The sequence below is a fragment of the Motacilla alba genome, chromosome 7 (genome assembly GCF_015832195.1).
Source record: "Motacilla alba alba isolate MOTALB_02 chromosome 7, Motacilla_alba_V1.0_pri, whole genome shotgun sequence".
Taxonomy (NCBI): Eukaryota; Metazoa; Chordata; class Aves; order Passeriformes; family Motacillidae; genus Motacilla; species Motacilla alba.
The window spans coordinates 16,770,528-16,791,896 of record NC_052022.1 but is presented as its reverse complement, the minus strand read 5'-3'; the positions used below and the strand labels follow the sequence as shown (position 1 = coordinate 16,791,896).

Genomic DNA, 21,369 nt, shown 5'->3' with positions numbered 1-21,369 from the left:
AATGGGAGTGCATGCTCAAACAAAACACCTCAGCAGTATTTTAAAGCAGTAAACCACCTAGCCAATTTCTGTACGTTCTGTAGTTTTTCTAATCCACTCTCCCTGTGGTTGAGCAAAATCGAATTGCCTCTCACATTTGCAGACAGCTCTGTGAAGGTGATAATAGAGCTGCTCCCTGCTGTCATGAGGCAGGAAATAGGAAAATGGCATATGGGGCTAGAAAGAAATAAAAAGAGAACTAAACAAGAACAAAAGAGATTTCAACAAAGGACAACTATAACCCAATATGCTTTGCAAGTTAAAATCTCTTTTCATAATAATTTAACGTACGTAATCATTTATCTGCACACTTCTCAAAAATTCAAATGCTTGATATCAACCTCTCTGTAAAGTTTTATTGCCCAAAACATTTGGAATAGAAATTTTAATTAAAATCATCATATGCAACGCCTGCAAATCAATGCATTCTTAGTGCCCATGTTAAGGCTCTGAACCTATTCCAATCTGTTAGTAACTGATCTCAGAATTTGTAGCTAAAATTTAATATATAAAACAGTGTATACTTGGATTATTAGTTGTAAACCTGTTGAGTGACACCTGAATAGCAAAATATTAAGAGAGGATTATGCTTGTTTATGTGTATTGACAATATCAAAGACTTCTAGCCTGTTTAGGGACTACTTATGTAAGCTGCAGAACAAAGTGGAAGTGATATTTTCGTTTACAATGAGATTTTGGTTTTAATTTTTTTTTTTATTTACAGTATGGGCCTTCAAAAATCAAGTACTTACACATATTTACAGTGCTTCAGTATTAAATCTTACTGAAGTACCTTAAAAATAAAAAGCAAGCCTACTATACCTTTCCTTTTACACTCTGAATGGGATCCACCACCACAGCAACAGCTCTTTCTGACAAGGCTTCAAAGCTCTGCTGAGTATTGATATCTACACCAGACAGCCAACAGCCAAAGCCAGGATGGCTATGATACCAACCAACTACCATCTCAGGTCTGAAACAAAGAGGACATTGAGATTTTTAAAAATATAAACGCTTATCACAAGAAGAAAGAGGAACACATCAGGGCATAAATTACGATGAGCTGTGAAAAAAACACCATTAGTAATATTTAAATGACTCACCATAGTATGGTGAAAACATGGACATGAATAAATGCGACAAAAGAGGGCTATCATTAAGGGATACACATTAGCAGTGGTAGATCATGCTTTCAGTTTTTCACCCTGTTACCACACCTTCCCTGAGCCAGTTTTTACCCTTTCAGCACTTGAAGTAAATATCTACTCTTTAACTCCTTGGCGTCGAAGGTTGAATTTTCACGGCAGAAAGTCCATTTCAGACATGGACAACGGGAACCAACGGTGGGAAAGGATTAAATATCAATTAAACCAGCAGTAGAACTAGGAACTCAGTCAAAAAGCAATTTGCACTGTTCTGTTCAGCTGCTGAGCCTTTTGCTAACATTAATTTTGAAGTTTTTCCCACAGTAAAAGAATTTGAGCAAGCAGACGACAACTGTTGAGAGGTAGGAGTGAAATAAAAATTTGTTTAAATACTAGGGTCTTTTGCAAAATTATTTCCCGTTCCTTTTCATTAAAATTGCTCATGAGTAAGCTATAACTTCAAAAAATTTTTAAATTTTATTTAAAGGGTTAAATCAAAAAAAATCAATCTTTTAAGCAGGTGCTGTGTAGTAATCGCCAATGCTAAACTGAGCAGCATTCTAATCTTCCTGGGTGATAATCAAAGCTGTAGGTTTAACAGGAGTGACAATCTCCTGACAATTGAAATGCATGAGGGGGACTCAATTACATGCTACACTACTCACCTAATTTTTGGGGCAATTATTTATTTTTAAACATTATTAATAGCCCTTAGATCACAAGTTTTGCAGAAAGCCAGCCGTTTCTTCTAAAAACCGTGGAGGGAGTACTTGTGACTGTCAGCCCTCTTTACAGCGCCTTACCTTCCCGTCTGTTTCAGCATATCCAACATTTTTGCTTGAAATACAGGATCAACTGCCTCCACACTGACACCCTGATTTAAAAGACAGACAAAAATCACAGTAGCTGTACATGAAGCAATATTATTAAAAAGACAGACAAAAATCATAGTAGCTGTACATGAAGCAATACTATCTTTTAACTTGTAACTTCACACACAAAAAAAATTCATAAGCATCTGTTAAAAAGGCAATCTGAATACTTTAATACTACATGACAGAACACCCTTAAATGCAAAATATAATTTTTAGAAATGTATTTCAATGTGATTTTTTAAATGCTGAAAGAATATTTTGAATTGCTATTTAAGTAATCTTTACTATGAGTAAACATGATTAAATAGGCATAGGAATTCACCTTTTTCTCCTCTGTTTCATCTGCAAACACTGGCCTGTTGTTTGTCCCAAGTTCAGCTCTACACATTTTATTCAACATGAATATCACATATTGACTTTTTGCAGATTTTTATGTTATGCACGTGGATAAACTCAGGACAAAAGAATTTGAAAATTTCATGGCGCGCAGCTCTGAGTTACAAAGGAATTACCCCATGACTGTTGCAAGAACATTTTATTCCAGTTACACAAAATAAAGCACCATAAATTCCAATTATGCCCCTTGATTCTTCACCTCTTTAATCTGTTCATAAAATGGATATTCTTACTCAAAATGTAAACAATTTTTTTTTTCAAATCACGGAACTATCATTTAAGAGCCATGCAACTAAGATCTGTCAAAGAGAGCAAGTTTGAAGTATATAGCACCATCACATTGAAGGGCATGATACACTTCAAATCAAACCTCTTACATTTTGAGTATTTCTGCTGGCTCATAGTATATGAGTTCTAAAAGTTATCAATTTATAAGTCTTATAAGTCATGTAATATACTATATTTATACATAAAAAAGGACACAATATCTGCATATATTGCTATACACACTTAAGTACTAGCCTTCGCTCAAAAAGAAGTTTTGACTACATTTCTTTTTACTGAAACCCTTCAACAGTTAAACTTGTTTGTATTATAACTCACAGCTTCAGATTGCTTCAATGAGGTAAAGCACAAAAACCTTTTAAAAAATAAATTTACTTTAAGTAAAAAAACAAACAAGCAAATAAAATTATCAAGGTCTAGATGCGAAGAACTCACCGTTCCGGACTGTGGCATTGCAAAAACATCAATCACTCTCACAGTATAATCATCAACAAATTCCCCAAGCATCAGACCCATAACTTCCATAGGGACACCAGCACGACCATGCTTCAACATCTGGAATTAAGAACAAATGACACCATATGTTTAACAGAAGGTTCAAGTCTGATTTGAGGTAGTTTTTTCAGCTTTTGTTGATCTCTAATTTGCAACTTGTAGCACTGTCAGAAACTGTAACAAACTATAAAATAGTAAAAACAAACCCGACGAAGGAAAACTAATTGAAAAAAGTTTCTGAGGGTTCAATCAGTATTAATTTATTTTTAAAATAAGTCTGGCCAGCACTTAGGCAACACAAGTCCATTAACTCTGGACTGCTGCCAGATGCTCTAACTCCAGCATTATATTCAGACATAGTATGTACACAGAACACTTACTTTCAGCAGTGCAAGTGAAGAGATATAAACCTGTTCTGCTGTATCGACTGCAGGAGCATCTGTTGGTGGCCCCTATAAAAAGAAGAAACAATTATTTTTACCATCATTGTTATTCTGCAGTTTCTAAATATTTTCTTTTGTTTTGCATATTGCAAAACTTATAGGAAAACGCATATGTAATTGTGACTTAATGAATTAGATGTAGTTGTTACAAACAAAACAAAAAATCGCACACCCAATCCCCAAACCCTTCTTAAAAGCATTTTCTGTCACTAACATTATTTTGTAATAGGTCACCCAGCCATCATCCTGTCACCCCCCACCCCAAACAACACAGTCTAAAGAGCAATCTTACCAGAGCCAGTCAAATATAAAGCAGACAAGTGTTACACTGGATACAAACCTGTTACAAGCCATTCAGGCTAAGAGTCAGATAAGTTTCCATTAGTCAGCCTTGCTGCAACGCTAACCTTCGTCAGCTGTAAAATATGGCCAGTTCTCCAATTAACTATGTGTTTCTTACAGTGGTGTGAATGTAAATGCTGCTGGGCTAGCATGATTAACTGGCACCAACACAAACAGCAATTTCCCTTTGCTTCATCAGCTTTCAGCTAAAGAGGACTTGCAGATAAAGGCTATGGGAGTACTTTGCAGATACACTGGTACAGTGAGAGAAAAAACGGACCTCTGATCCCTAGGTGGAAAAGCTGTGAACAAAATACTTTGCTCTTTGCCTTATGAGTAGTTATTCAAAAATTAGCACAACTGTCCCAGGTGTGAATGATTGGTTGAAACAGGTTCTGTGTACTGTTGAAATTGAAAAACACAGGAGGCAGCAGTTTAAATGTCCCTTTCTTGAGCAACAACAGAAATATTGCTGTTATATACAGAATTCCACATGAGCATCCCTCATCACAGCCAATTAACAGTACATTCATTACTTTATTACCAAATACCAAATTTCCACTGAAAAGACAGAGCTTACTTCTGCATGAGGTGATGCAAACTTAGAAAGGCAACAAAGCAACTATGAAAAACAAAGATACTTCACATCAAGTTAAAAGATGAAAAATGGTGCCTTTACTGAACACTTTAGAGATTTAGAACTTTGATTCCACAGTTATAAGAAAAACTGGGGAAAAAAAACCTTGTGAATACATTCTTAATTTTTCACTTCAAGTGAAAAAATTCAACACAACATGCATCCTCATGACACCAAACAAGACACAGCGATCAACACAAGCCATTACTTCCTGAAGATAAAACCAGATACTTAAGTAATCAACACATTACATTTGTACAGGAATTATCCTTTCTGCATACTCTGATTTTCACACACACAGAAAAACATCAGTCTTCAGAATAAAGACAGTAAGAAAATTCAGTTGTGGTTTTTTTCCCCCTTAAAGTCAATGAATCTATGAGTTCTACATCCAATCTTTGTATTGTGAATCCAATCTTTGTATTTTGAAACTCACATATATGCATGGATCTGTTAACTGTACCAACTTCCTAAAAGCTAAAAACCTCTATTTCCAACTTTGATACTGCTGACCATGATCTCTCAATATCTGCTTTTCCTCACTTCTTACTATTCACTCCTAATTCTTCTGTCACTCTGGTCTTTTCATCATCAATCTTCCAGCAGGTTGCCCTGCTTTTCACCTTCCACAGTATTCTCACCAAAGGTCCATTTTGCATCAATCTCACCCCTTCATCCAGTATCTCCCTGGCCTAGCCTCAGCCCAAAAGTGAGATGCTCCAGTTGAGATGTGCTCCTCTAGCATCCACACTGAAACACTCTAAATGCAGTTCTTCAGAACACTTCCCAGAACCAGATGGACAGAGCACCTGCATCACTTATCCCGAATTTTCTGCAATTAAATTGACTGGCAAAGCTTCAAATGCCCAATCATTATGCAATGCTGTTCCCATGTTTTTTCCTCCATAAGCATGTCAGCTTACTTTTTAAACTCAATCTCTTCTACTTTAAGTCTATTCACTTAGAAGTGTTCGCTTAGAATTTGGAAAGCACAAAGACTCACGTTTCCACTTAATCAATGCAAAGAAAAAAGCCCAGGTAACCTGAGTTTTATTTTTAAAAGTAACTTACTAGTTTGTTAACAAAACCCTTTTTTCATACATAACACTCTCTCAATTTTCCACCAGTTGTAGACCAGAGATGGTCTGAAGGGAAGATAAAAATAACTAGTAACCTTGTGCTTTAGGAAGAGCCCTAATACCCATGTGGTGATCACCAAATGCATTCCACATTTGTTCCAGATTTTGTTTAACATTTCACTGTAAGCAACCATCCCATTACACCATTCAGTAATTTTTAAAATAAAGAATAGAGTAATTAAAATCTCCCCCAGATTAGCACAGTTCCATGATTTCTGGAAGGCTAATCTTGCGGTCTGACTGAGACTAGCTTCTCAAAAATCAGGAGGCTTGAACTGAAGCTTACTCCACAGACCATGGCTCTTGGATGAGCTCTCCTCTATGAAATTTCTAGGGTTTGTTAAAATCACACTGACACATGTCCTGCAGCTGTGGCATTAATCAAAGCTCTGTCTTCTATATAGCTGCCTGTGTCCTCAACTTATAAAAGCTTATTATTCAAAACTTTTCTCATTTTAAAGATCAGTCAGTAGATTCACCACTTACAGGGAGGAAACAAATATTTTGTTTCTGTAACAAGGCAAATGAATCACATTTAGTTTAAGTGAAGGTATGAAATAAAGCTGGGTGCTCCTTATGATTTCTATATTCCTTGGAGCATCCAAATCTCATTTACCAAACGCTCATTCACCTTGATGATGGTGCAGAAGAGGGCATACCTAATATGATACTTTATCAAATCTTTAGGCATTCCATGAGATAAAATAGGGGTTTTTTTTTTCAAAACTTACATTGAATTTCCGTTGCCAGCACCCATAGTCAACAATTTATTTTCAGCATAGGAAACTCTGCTAATTCATAAGGGAATTCTTCACTGGTGCAAGCCAACTTGCTTAACTTTTGCTATTGTTTTTAAAGCCATAGTATTCACTGTGAAGGATTTTACATACTAAATGTATTTAAATAGATACAAAAATTACTACATTGAGTATTAGGAGAGATCAACAGCATACTTCACTGCTTCATTTTAAGCACATGCAAGACATAATAAAAATATTAAACATGAGTTTCCACTCTTACTGCGCAGTTCAGCCAATTTACCTGAACTTGTAAAAATTAGCTAATGGTAGTACACAAGGCAGGTTTGTTAACTCTCAGTCATCTTATAAATACACAGCACATACCAAGTATTTCCTTGGTCATTGATGCTTCTTTGTGTGACCTCACTATCTCCTTTCCATCTGCTCTGTTCTTCTTATAGATTTTAATTACCAGCTAGATTATGGGAAAATTTAAGCCCTCATTGCACCGTACCAATTATGTGTATTAATTTTCATGTTAATATTCCTTCTTTTGTTTTGAATATCAATTACAATGAACTGCTCAAAAGAGTACTGAAATTCAGGAATCCTGAGGAGGAAATGATCCATAGGTCAAGTTTCACATTATTTTCCTACCAAAGATAAACTGCACTTCTACCAAAGATAAACTGTGCAAATACACATTTGTATTTCTACAGAAAATTCTAAACCAAAGTTCATCAAATTCTTAACATAAAACCTTCAAAGATTTAACAGATAAAGCCAAATAGAACTTGGGTCTTCCAAGTAGTTTACTTGACTTTAGATGATTTGAAAACAGAGACGTTTGGAAACTGAAATCAGTTTCTTCCATCTCTGATCACCTCCATTTCCACAAATGGCTGATAATGTCACAGCCCTGGAGTGACAGCCCCAGCTTCAGCGTGTTAGCTACACAGTATGTGGGAGCCACCTATGAGTTACGTGTTTTGAGATCTCTTTGGCCTGTTTCTGGTAGTCTTTCACAAAACTTTACGCATTTCTTTCATCAAGCAAAGAAGAAGAAAGATTTTATTAGCTAATCTCTACATGGAGGCAAATACTGACCCTCCACAGCATGTGCTATTACCGCTGTTCATAAACTTCACTGCCTGCCAACTTTAACAAAGAAGCACCATCCTTACGAAGCAGAGCACCAAATTAAATTAACTGGTATCAGGAACCCAGACAAGAAAGTGTTTGTGTCTGCAATGCAAAAGAGCTGCTGGTGTTTTTGGTTACTTTATCACATTCAAAGGACAGCTATCTCATTGCATAGTTTTGGAAGACTGTCCATCTCACTGCAAACCAGTGAATATTGCATACCTACAGCTTTATTGGATTATTTCTTGGAAAACTGGAGAAAAATTACATTTGGAAACTACAAAGGAATACTGAATATTCTTTTCCCCAACTATGCATGTATAAGCTGGATACAGTAATTATTAAAATTAAAGAACTGCTGTAAAAAATACTGCAATGTGTTACTGAAAAATTAATGCTTCTTCTGAATCAACTCTATGCTTCCAGTCACTGAAATGAGCTGCCTGATAGCCAGCTCACAAAACCCAACCAAGCTTTAGGATTGTTTTTGTTTAGAATGGCAGAATTCCAAGTTCAATAATAATTGATAAAATTAAGCTATCACTATTCATTTTTTTTGTTTGTTTTTTAGTAAGACTTATAAGGAAAAAAGAAACACATGCTAGTTATGGACAGAAAATTACATTGTAATATTAAATTATTCATGTTACTATTTTTGTTTCAAATAGTTAAAGAGATGATCCAATATAAAAAGCAGTCCTTTACTTGGGTAGCCCCTGTTGACGAAGTGTTAAAGGCATTTGCCATTCTTACAGGATAAAAACTAACGCCTTGAAGTGTTACCTACTCAGGCCTTTTAGCAAATTTGTTAACACTTTTAGGTATATTGCTTCACCTTTCTCTTAGTGTGAACTCATATAAATTATTTAGCCAATTTTATTATTAAATGTGAACTAAAGTGTCATTTTAGAGCACTGCTCTTTATTTGTACTATTTTAAATTTATTCAAATAGTTATAGAAAGCAGACTTGATTAATTACACAAGGAACTGACAAAATATCCCACAAATGGATACATTTTCCATTGTTTAAATGGATCTTAAACACTGTTCTGGTTTCATGCTAATAGCACAAAAGATGATTTTGAAAAACATCATACCTGCTTCAAAAAAACCCAGTTTTGCAGGGGCAACTGTAATAAAAATCCAGAGGCAGTGAACTTAAATGCTGTAAAGGACGTCTCAACTTTAACGCACCAAACAACATATTACTGTGCAAAATAGAAGGATCATTACTACTTCTATTTATTTTTGTAACTGGAACAATTTAAGCACAAACATAGAACACACAAGCAAACAATGATTGCTATCATGTTTTATTTCTTTCCCAGTAAGCTAAGAAAGAACCTTTTAATAGTTTAATTTTGTGAGTATTAAACAACTAGTGTGAAAAACAAGCTGCATGTAAACTATTTCTACTGCCTCTGCTTCAACGACTAGCTGAGGCAACCTGTTATAGGAGGTGTTAATTGGCAATAGGAGTACAAGTCAGAAGCATGTTCCCCATCGTCCTAACCCAGCAAGGCTAGGTCATTAAAGTGGAAATGAATTCTTTCATGCCGACTTAACCCTTTCACTACATATTTTCAGCTGTTATATCCAAAGACAATTGAGAAAGATTATCTAAAAAAAAAAAAAAAAAAAAAAAAGACAAAAACCCCCCTCGGATTACTTTTGAATTTATTCATCCCACAATTTTTCTTCACTACCCTTCTCTACCTCCTCCAGAACAAGTGTAACAGGTAAAGATGACATTTTATTATATAGGTAAGGGGGGAAAAGGCAACTGAGGTATAAATGCAATGGCAATCATTATAAAATAATAATTTATCATATTAAAAGATGCATGGAAGGATGAGGCACCAAAAGTGAGCTTAAATCTTCAATTTTGTGGAGATAAATTCAACTTTGTGTGTATAACTTGGTACAAGGGAGAAAAGGCATTACAAAATACAAGCTGCAGAGAGGACAAACATGAGCAAGTGTGCAAAGGAGGTAGAGGCGTTAATGATAGTAAGGCCTTAAAAGTTCACCAGAGTACCACTGCTCTTCTCTACTTTATGCAAGTAAGTGGTACAACCTGCTGATATCTTGATAGAAAGAATAAGAAATTTCTTAGATCAGCACAGTATTTTTTACACATTGCTAAGCCTAAAAATCTAAGCAGAGTTGGGATTGTTGAACCATTTTCTTCCTGCACTGAGTCAGTACACTTCTGGAAATTACCAACTCATGTTCCATCAGTGGAAGTGGCAAAAGGAGTGAGGCATATTCTGGGATCTCTGAGATCTCAATGGTTCTAACAACTTTGTCATGGCAAGAACTAGAAATCATGTATGGCATTTTCTGCAGTACAGGAAGTTAACATGATCAATCATGACAGAGAAAATTATTGCGGTCATACAGAAATATTAAAAAATCAGTGAACTCAATAAAAAAGGGAAAAAATATGTCACTTGCATTGTGAATCAAACACTAAAATTAGTAGCGATTTGAAATTTTATTGCTATTTGCAAGCTATCACACACATAATTTTGTAGTTAGTTCCACATCAACTGGATTAGATTTTGAAGCTACCATTATGTCTAAACAGTTTGTATGTTTAGGTCCATTTTTATACCAATTATAAACAAGCATGCATAACAGACCACAAAATACCGTAAGTCTCAACAAACAGCCTAGATTTCTCGAAGGATCACATTGTCTTGTTACACCATATGTCAGATGAAATAAAAATTGCAGTAATATGTTTAGTCTCAGAGACTCCAAAATGGAGTAGGGATAATAAGGAAGTATTGTGGCATCAACTGCTACCTTAAACTGAAAAAAATCTCTGAAAAAAACCCCCACCTTAACAGGCTAGATAAAAACTGTCTCAGTATGTTTTACAAAAATCTGTCTCCTAAATAAAGTTTACCCAGGTTCACATTTACAACAGAACTCCACGAACAGCAATAAAGATGGACTTGAAATATATAACATTTCCCATCTCCCTTCCTCTTCAAAACCAAAATTACAAAACACAGAACTTTGTATAGCTTTGAGCAGTTGGTTAAACGGGTTGGGATCATAAATTTGCCAACACCTCTTTGGTGCAGAGCCAGAACTTTACTGCTTAGCTTTCTGCTTATTTAGGATTTTAGTTTCTGTGGGGCGGTGTTCTGTGGTTTTCTTTTTTAGGGTGTGTGGGGTGGGTTTTGGTTTGGTTTTTGCTATGGTTTTGGCGGGGGGATTGTTTCTGGCTTTTTTGGTTGGTTGGTTGTTTTTTTGCCTTTTCTGTTTTTTTTTTGTTGGTTTGTTTGTTATTTAATTGTTTTTAACTAAGCAGAACTTCAAACAAAAATAGTCTCTAGTTTAATGAGACACAGAGAGTTATTATTAGAAATAAACATTTACTACTCAATATTAACATGTATTCATGATATAAAATTACTTACATATATAACCTTGATGCAATTTGCAATAGTCAGACTTCCCACAATGTTCCCAACACAACTGTTGTATGAAATGGCTGGTTAAGTGTAATCTTCCCTGGGTCAGTGTTTTATCTATCTTTACCCCATTTAATCTACACATTCATTGAGACACAACTCAAGGGGTAGGTGTGCTGTATTACTGCAGGCAATATTCCTTATCAAGCATAAGGACTAATGGACTAAATGACCTTTACATGTCCCTTCCAACACAAACCATTCTATGATTCTATTGCAATGTCATGGAAAAAAGCCGTAAGATTAGGGACACAAAACAAGTTCTCAGTAACACTGTACATCTTTTGGAAAAGAGCTATTGTTTCTCACAGCCTCAATCCACTGGAAAATAAAAATAAAATGCAGAGGTCAATTTCATTCCAGAAAAAATCCAGGACTAACCTGTTATCTACTCCCATCAGCATCACAGAAGGTATTGGGATTTAGAATGGAGAGCCTCAAGGCAGATGACGAATCAGCACCTGTAATTTTGTCTGCCTTCTGTAGTCTTGCTTCAATGCAGATTTTTAATTACCTTATTCTAAACACAGTTCTGCCAAGAAGGCATGATAGCCCTCAGTAGGTTCTGCCTAAGCTTACCCTAAAGTACACTCTATGAGGCAAAGCAGTCAAAGATATCTCCTCAATATGAAGAAGAATGCACTGGGTTCTAGGTGCCTGCAGGTTCACTGTTGTGAAGAGCTGGTCCTCTAGATACAAGCAGGGGAACTCAGTGGCAATATGCAGCAAGGTCAGTTGTTTGCAACACTTAAAAAAAACAACCGATCAGCCAACAGCCACTGTCCCCCCAAAGCACACCACTATAACACAAAAACACTTCCAACTTCGTAGGAAAACTCAGAGGACTCTTCTACACAGCAGGAAGAAAAGATGCTGCATAGTAGCATTGCAACTTAATATTCAATTGCATGGGATTTCAGAAAGAAGATACAATTTCCAAGAGAAATAAATTAAATTGATCACTATAGGGTGGCTGTTTGCTGCTTGCAGAAAGGAACATTACAAGTGAATAGGTGCAATGCCAAATGCACAAAGATATTTCTTCCTCTTTACTCTTTCTTTCCTATGTTTTTTCTCATTATGGCTACACTCATTTCCTTCTCCAAGCTCCTTTGTCTCTTTTGGAGAAAGTCAAAAGTCAGCTGGACTACACTGGCAATTAAATTGAGGAGAGAGAATCTAATTGCCTAATTATTAGAAATATGGAAGTTTAAGATCTGAGGCCAAGAAGAGGCAGCTAAAAATGTTCTCCAGAGTAAAATAGCAGATCAGAAGAAACTGTAATGCTCAGACACAACCCACTAGCTTTTTTAGTTTTATGTTTGTTTGTGATTAATACGTAAGACATGTCTGTAGTGCAGCCATCTAAGACAGCCTTTGTAACACAAATTACACACAGGGTTTAAGTAAAATTATGGCTTCTCCTAAACCAATTCTAGCAGGTTTCTCTTTTCCTCTCCCAAGTAGCTCCTTAGGAGAGAAATCACATTACAATGACTCAACTGTACTTCAAATGTATGAGAACTATAGTCTGCTTTGCCATCCCCAGCAACTTTCAAACAAGCCTAACATGACCCATGGAGTTACCATCTCCAGCAAAACCAGACCCAGGCCACACTTGGATACTAAATTTGATATGAAGCTTTTGTTGAACAGCCTTTTACTAAAACACCAATCAATGCAGTAAAACATTCATCCCAGACAGTGAGAAAGTGAAATGGCACAGTTTCCAAGGTGGTTTTCTTCTCCTTAAAACAAAATCATATATTTTGTATATATAAATACTGATGCTGAGACTTTCTATGAAGATAATGCAGGCAATTAAGTCTTCTGAACTTTCTATGGGATTGCAAGTTGGATATTTTTAATGGATAAAAAAATGTTTGTCATTGAGAAAATATTTTCATTCCTTAAATGGGTTGACACTTTCCAGGGAAAAAAAAAAAGAGTAGAACTGGAATAACCCTCCCAAATTGTACACCACCTCATCTACCGGGAATTACATTTGAGTTCTAGAAATAGTAACATTCTTTGTACTTGAGAACTTTGCTGGAAAATGTCTCAGAAGCAATGGCACAGAAATGATGCACAATTTTATGAACTACAATTCAGACTTATTCCCCTGGCAAAATAGTCTCAAAAGGTGTATCTGAAGCTTCAAATATGTATGAGAAGCAGACAACAGTGTACCACCACAATTTAAACCACAGGAGACACAGAAAGGAGAAAGTCATACAGCTAAACAGATACTGAGATACCAGAACACTGTACAGCTTTACAATGAAAAAGGTACTTAATTAAAGACAACACATTTACACCCTACAAATTAAAACACAAGCTGTTTCAAGAATCAATGAACCAAAATAATTTTCAGTAAGATGGTAAGGTGCTGCAGTTTTTCCTGTTAGGGTTGTTGGCGTGGTTTTGGGTTGTTTCATTGTTTTGGTTTTTTTTGGAGAGGAGAGATGGGGGTGTCTGGGTTATTTTGGGTTTGAGGATTTTTTATTGTTGGTGGATGTTTTTGTTTACATATGGAAGATGTAAGATTCAAGAAAAAGTCATGTACTCAAATGACACATCAGCTTAATGAAGTAACTCAAGGAAATTTGCATCTAATTGTTAATTGGGAATGATCTACGGAGAGCTTGACCCTCCTCTGTCTGCCAGACCACCAACTCCTCTTTGGAAGCCCCAAAAAAGAGTGCACTGTGCTGTCCTCCAACAACCACCCTGACTAGATTAGCACACAAAGCAGAACTTTAGATCAGCAGCAGGTCTCCCAAGTTCCAATGGTGCCACAGATTCACTAAACAGGAAAAGCATGTTCTAAAAAACCCAAGATCCTATGAGGGGAAAAAGGTTCCACAGCACCAAGCAGTGCAGTATTTGAAACCTCCTAATCAAAGTGACAGTTTTCAAGTGCCATTTACAATGCCCTAATCTGGAAACATCCCAGCTAACCCATCTGATCAACTATTTCACAGATGGAAGCACTTGATGGCTAATTGGCAAGTCCATGATTCAAATAAAATAGCTATCTGCACTTCTTTTTCCATATTCCAAGTCAAGGTGCAAACACTCCTTATAAGATACAGGTCAGTTCTCTGTCTCCCCCTTCCCACTGGAATTTTCCCCCTTCCCCTCTGTCATCAAATATGTTAATTCAAAAATACAGAATCAGTTTTATTTTTCATTTATTGTACTAGAACAGTTGTCTGCACTAACAGAGCAGTGTAAATGAATATTTTCAAAAATCTAACAAGCAATGAAAAATTACTTTAAAAGCCTCTTTAAAAAGTGTCATTATTTCACTGCTTTCTATCACATCTGGATTCAGAAAAACAGACAACATGTGCTAGCGTGGACAAGAACTTGCTTAACTTGAATTACTAGTCCGTAAGTGATGGAGAGAAAAGCTTGGCTACAAATGCACTTAATTTGCTCACACCCTTTGCAATGGGATTGCCTAATAGAGGCATATGTGGAATTGATTTCACCAGCAAACAATAGTTCAGCATACAAAATGAAGAGGAGTGTTGCTCCAAATTCCTGCCTGCTACATAAGCAGAATGCTTTTACGTACCCCACAAACCTGTTCATTTGTCTGCAGCAAATGTACAATGCAAATCAAAGTACTAAACCACTAGTGAGATTCTGTGGTAGGCAGTATTCCAGAGGGACAAACAGAAAAGAATGATTCAGGAAAGAGAAGATAAGGAGAAAAACCCAACCTTACAAGGGGCAGAAGGAGAGAGAAAGGAGACTATATACGGGAAGAAGAACAAGGGCATTGCCAAAATCTTAGTTCCCATGAACTACAGGAGTGAAATTGAAATCATAAGATTTTCTTTGAGACATCACAACCATTTCAATCTTTTACATATTTTCTAAAAGGCTTCATTCATTCATTTATTCGCTCATCTTATGCATTTATCACAAGAACATAAATTCAAGACAAAACAAACTTATGGACCAGGTACAACACCAGTCACGTAAGACACAATTTCTGCATGAAGCAGTGTTCCAAAGGAGGTCATACTTCTGGCATCAAGTGCAAAACTAAACACAGGTACCTTGCCATAAAAAGAACACACAGTTAATGACCAAGCATACTGTCAGAAAATACTGTGAATGGCTTATGTGATGCCAAAAGTTGTAAAATTCTCTTCCCTTCTCCTCTCGTCCACCTCCTGTCCTACTAAGACAGCCCTTCGTCCACCTATGGTTAAAAGAGAAGAAATGCCTCAAGATTTCTAAGCCACATGTCACTGCAAGGAAAGTTTATTGTTGAAGTATCAGTCTAAGATGACTTCCTTAAGGATTTTTTTATTAGCCATTTGAAGACAGGCTAAGGTAAATGGGATTTAGCATGGACCGCCTCTGGACACCTGAAGGAAATCAACCACTCAATAGCATCCTGAAGGAGCAAGAAGTAAGGAAAGAGAACTACAAATTCAGTGACAGCAGTTCTCAAGTGTAATACACTACTCCAAAAGACTTAAAAAGCATATTGCAAGCACATGAATTTAAAGTGCATTTGAGACAAGATATACGAGTTTGGAAATTAAGAAGACCAAGAAAACCTAAATGAGACAATAACCAGAAGAGGTAATTTGGCCAAGGGGAAAGACTGGGGAAAATTTGGCCAAGTAACTGCTGGTGAAGAAGCTCAAGCAGGTCACTGAGAAAGAATGCCTTGGCAGAGATCAAATAGAAACTGTGCTCACCAAGCATCTGCCAGTACTTTAACATCAGTTACAAAGCAAATCAAACAGACTCTTAGCAGACTTTATGTGATGCATTCCTCTTGCTAAGCAGACCCCAAGCTACAAGAAAAAGCCATCTTCAAACTATGTGATAAAATTACTTTGAAAATGCCTCTTTCTTTACCAGACTATATATACAGATGATTCTTACACTGGCAAGAATGGCTCCGTCAGATGTTTTTACTATGTTCAACCTTTAGAACAACTGTGACACAGCAATAAGAACAAAAAGTTCTGTTGCTTAAAACACTCTAGTGCAAACAAATGGTAATAATTTTGCTTTCTAGCATTACAAAATAAATCCAAGAAATACCTTCCTCCTCTCTTCTATCTCAAAGAAATCTGATTCACTCTGGATTTTCTCTCAATCTCAATTATCATCAATTGATACTCAGAATATAAGTGACCTTTCAAGGTCCTTTGAAATACACTATTTTAAGAACATAAAAATATTCTATTTGAAAAGCCTTCCTGCTGATTCAATAAACCAAAAGACTACAAATGTAGTCAAGACATCCAGTGCAAGCAGCAACTTGAGTAAAGAGCAATTCAGTTTTATGCCTTTTCTTCAATCTAACATATACTCATCAACTCATTTAAGAGACAATTCCATATTTAAACAAACACAGAGCAGCTTTGCAGGCCAAAGCTACCACAGGAGTTCAGCAAGCTTCCTCTGAATGTTATGTTCTATTGTCTGCCACTATTTTCTAGCAAGCTTCAAGTTAAAGATGAAAAATTCAGAAAACAGCAGAGAGTTAACAGTAAATTTGAAAAACAGCTTTGATAAACGTCAAGTTCAGAGAGGACTAAGAAGTGAAAGCTTGAGAGATTAGACTGCACAGATGTTAAAAAAATGAAGAGTCATGAAGCAGGCTGGCAGCTCAGAGGAACAAGAGAAATAACTGTTTAAGAAAGTGAAACTAAAAATAACTGAGGGCGGCTTGAAGATTCACTAAGAGAACGTGAATAGAATTTTAGCTATAAAAAGGGGGGAAAAAATTATGCACCAAAAGTTACAGCTTATTTGGCAAAACATCTAGAGTCTGTAGATCAGCCTAGAATATTTCACCAAATGCTTCAGTATTAAACTACTCCTGTAGTTATACTGGACACAAACACACTATACACAACCAAAAGAAGCTTTGGGTTTAGCAATTTCAACCATCCCAGAAGAAACCCTGGATACACATCCTGAAGCCCAAGACATACAGAACTGATTCCTCCAGAACAAGAGTCTGGATTCTCAACTTAGAAAGAGACCAGGAGGCAGATGAGGAAACAGAGAAAGGCCAGCTACTGCAGCCAACCAAAGGAAAGGACTACAAAGGAAATTACACTGGAACCCATTCCTTAAGGAAGTAATTCTTCCTACAGACCTCAAACAAAGAAGTTCCTAATTATTTTTCCCCTGTATCCACAGCAATCAGCACAATGTAACAAGATCAACTTGATTTTATTTTTGAAGACTGCTGGCCATGTCAGTTGATCAAGGGAAAAAGCACTAGGAGTTGCTGTAGAGGTAGGAGAAGCTGTACAATATGAATAGGTCTCTCACTAGAACAGGACAGCTGCAAGGGAAGACTTCTTGCTGTGAGTAGTTACAGAAATGAGAACAATCAACAAGAGGAGACACAATAAAACACACATACAGGTAGCTACAACTACCCACAAGTGATAAACTCAATTCAAATTACCTCTTGAAATTTACATATACTTCAGTATCTTATAATGCCCCATTCACAATGTAATCCAAGAACTGAAATATGTAATTTATGAAAGAGCAGTGGATGTGCTTGGTCATTTAGAATAAATACCCTTCATGTTCTGAAATTCCATATTATTGGAAACTGTTTTTTAAAAAAAATGTATTATGTGTTTCCAATGCTTTTCAATACAAATTTTAAAATGCTCAAACACAAAAAGAGAGGTTTATAAACATCCTGTAAACTTAGTGCCAACACATGTACTCATTCACAAAAAAAAGGTCGCAACAAAGATAGGCATACACATATAAAATTTCTTGAGTCAAAGATTATTACTATGAACAATGGGGTTTTTTTTTATGTTGTTTTAAAATATGATAGCATAATAGAAGAAATACTCCATAATTTATTAATTTTAAAGAAAAAATTGACAAGCTATATACTAACCTGTCCCAGCCCAGGCATACCTCCTCCCAGTCGCAGAAGTCTATCCATATTTCTAGAAAAACAGAAACAAAGGAAAAATGTTCCCAAGCTCGAAATGTTTACTAAATTGTTATCTATATAATTCACCTTCAGTCACTCAGTATGTCAAAAATATTGGTGGTAATTACAACACAACATCAGACTTCCTGTTAATTAACACCACATATTAATTCAAGAAGCTGTCTTCCATGCTAATTAACAGACTTAGCTTTATTGCTTTGGTTTTGGGTTATCCCCATTTCTGAAGATGAACACTCTTGTCAAACTTCTCAAAACTTTCCCATCAGTCAATTAATTGGGGGATTTTTGTTACTTGTGATCAGTATCTACAGCCAGAAAGTTCCTAAAACTTATTAGATATACAATGGAATTCACTTTCATTTGCTCAGAAATCATCAATAAAAATCTTAAAGTAAGGATTTTAGCATCCTCATTAGTAAGTTCCGCGCTAATTAACTTACAGCTTGTCAGTTATCATCAAAACTACATGTGAAAGACGCTAAGCAGATTATGGATCTCTGAATTAGCATCAAAAGCCTTTTTTTAATGAACTCATTATACTAAAAGAAATACTGTAAAGTAAACATTTAATGTGTATATAGTTAGAAGACTAGTGACAGTACAGTCATTTAATACATTCCCAGTCTTGCATGTGCCATTGCTTTAGTGCAAGATTATTCCAATCAATGAAACGTCTTCCTTAAAAAAAAAAAAAAAAAAAAGCATCAGTTTTTGTGTCTTGTAACTTTCAAAGGGGTGATCCCCAGGAATAAAGGCTGCTAAGGTGCCCAACCAAAAAAATTACACTGCTGTTTCTTTCTCTACAGTTTCTTCACTTTCTGTTGTTGAAAAGACATCTACAATTTCATGATGGATACCTAGGCTACAGGTTCTGCCCCAGCTTCAACAGAACTTTACCATGCTTACTGGGCTTTTTCAACTTCTTAGCTCTATACAACAAAACTTATCCACAAAATTTAAAAAAGGCCTCCTGAATATTAATCTTTAAACAGCTGTTTTCATCAAATCAAGCAATTTCTACAGAAATCAGAAATTTTTACTGGCTTATTTTATTTGTGAAATAGAAGATACAAAGCACAGCACCAAAAATTATGGTCTTAACTGGACAAGTTTTAATACAACACAACAAAGTCTGTTCAGGCTTGAAAGCAATTGAGAACACCAAGTATGATTTCCAAAATACATTCATCCTCCAAGCAGATGTCACATTACACATAAGAGAATTATATACATGATTTCAGATTACATTAACAATACTTACTTAATAGCTTTCTTTTGAAATAATTATGCAAAAGAACTTGGAAAATATATTTACTTTGTATATGAAAAAATCTTCGTGCTGAAGGTGAATGTCACCAACATTTTCATAATTTCTTCTGATATTTGCTAGAATTCTTACCGGCTAAAGAATATTTATTTCAGTATAAGGTTTATTTATTTCAGTATAAGGTTAAAACAAATAGTTTGAACTTCTAAACACATAAAGAAGCAGCATTTTAATTCCTACTTTAGTAACTTCTTAACAATAGCCAAGATACATTGATCAGAAATACCTGCCCTACTTGCTAAATTCACTTTCCCAGTTCAGTGAACTATCAGGCTATTAGTTTAATATGATTGACTCACTTTATTTTGTAGAACCTGCAAATCCAACAAGTGCAGGGTCACCTAGCAGTAAGTACTTTCTTAAAACTCCACTGGCACCATATAAATTAAAAAGGAGTTTATAAAAAGGGTCAGTGGTTATGCTTCACTTCTTCAGAGTCATTGACACCAAGCTTCTTTTTTTAGAGGCAAAAGCTGCACACAGTGTGTATGCTTTTCTATCCTGAACTACAATAAATTCCAAATCGAGTTGGAGGATTTCCTTGGAAAGGTTAAGTTGCTGTTTAAAGATATTATGTAAGCATATGTTAAATGGCTTCAATAAAACAGTCACAATGTTACCACAAATTAATGCCAACTACAGTTCATGTTACCCCTCTGTGGTAGATACTCCTCCATTGAAACCCACAATGATTCATCTTCTGTGACACTAAAGAGGGCTGAAGAGTAACTGAGAAGTATATTTAGGCTCCTAAAACTATTATTTTAATCCATCATGGCTGTTCGTTTATTTTAAGAAACTTTTAGTCTCTACACTGGTAACCCTAAAACTGATAGTTCTGACAACTACAGCAACTTCCATAAACTGATCAGGTACATCACTTGTGTACTTTTAAGAAATAGTAATTAAATAACAAATCCTATAAAACAAGTGAAAAGCAATAGCCCATACTAATTAATTAATATTTCATACACACAGTTTATTCCAGTTTCTAACCCAACAGTATAGTACATCATTTATAAAAGCCATATATTTTGCCATATCAAAGTTGGCTTAGACTAAAGTGTTAAACAAACTGACTACTTATCAGCATAACTTTACAACAAAATCTCACTGTATTACATAGACACCTAACATTTCTCACAGAACAGCCACTGAACTGAGATATTCTGATTTTCAAGACAGCAGCACAGACAGAAAATCTCTCAAACACAGTTCTAGATGCTCTGCAAATTATTTCACTAGCTCCATGACATGATTCTGGTTAGAGTTTTGGCAGCTAATGCTTTACTTGCCTTTTTGTAACTGAATATGCTTTAGTAGGCCATAGTCTATATGGACTTAAACATGTTTGTTTACTGAGATGTATAAACATCTGAAAAATTTAAGTTAATGAAATACACTCACCAAAACAGATTTTAATTTTTATTAATCCATCTAAATATTATTTCAGCCAAAAATTCCATTTCTCAAACAAACCTTAAGCTGTTTAAAGGTTTTGTAAACCTTAAAACAGCTTAAGGGAAATATTTAGACATTAATGAAGCTAACTTTAGCCTTTACAAATAAAACAACTATACATTTCTAACCTGGTGCTTAGCAAGAGGTGCTCACAGAACAAACTTGGCAGCAGCTCCCACTTTTTTGACTGTAAAGATGACACCAGTAGGTCTCTTTCCTGTAGAAGGAAATAGAAAGGAGAAAGGCAGAAACCTAGTAAAATTTAGAAACTCTGGCACATGTAAAAAAGAAATGTTACATTGATAAGCTGCAAAAGGACAAGGCACCACTGAAGAATAACCCAAAGAATGTCTACTGGGCTTTTTTTTTCCCTTTTACCATACAATTCCTTGAAGTGATACATGCCATGTCTCACTCAAGTATCCATAATACTG

At 35.7% G+C, this 21,369-nt stretch overlaps 1 protein-coding gene across 1 annotated transcript in view; it reads right to left on the bottom strand.

The window, feature by feature from the left end:
• Positions 1-21,369, bottom strand: part of PSMD14 (proteasome 26S subunit, non-ATPase 14) — a 46,686-nt gene that overhangs the window by 20,562 nt on the left and 4,755 nt on the right. Inside the window, exons 3-8 of the mRNA XM_038142561.1 lie at positions 21,064-21,152; positions 18,088-18,139; positions 3,616-3,687; positions 3,176-3,295; positions 1,988-2,058; positions 862-1,012 (exon numbers count right to left, since the gene is read on the bottom strand). Coding sequence (XP_037998489.1) covers positions 862-1,012; positions 1,988-2,058; positions 3,176-3,295; positions 3,616-3,687; positions 18,088-18,135 — 462 coding nt within the window. The 5' untranslated portion in view covers positions 18,136-18,139; positions 21,064-21,152. The remainder of the gene's footprint in view (positions 1-861; positions 1,013-1,987; positions 2,059-3,175; positions 3,296-3,615; positions 3,688-18,087; positions 18,140-21,063; positions 21,153-21,369) is intronic.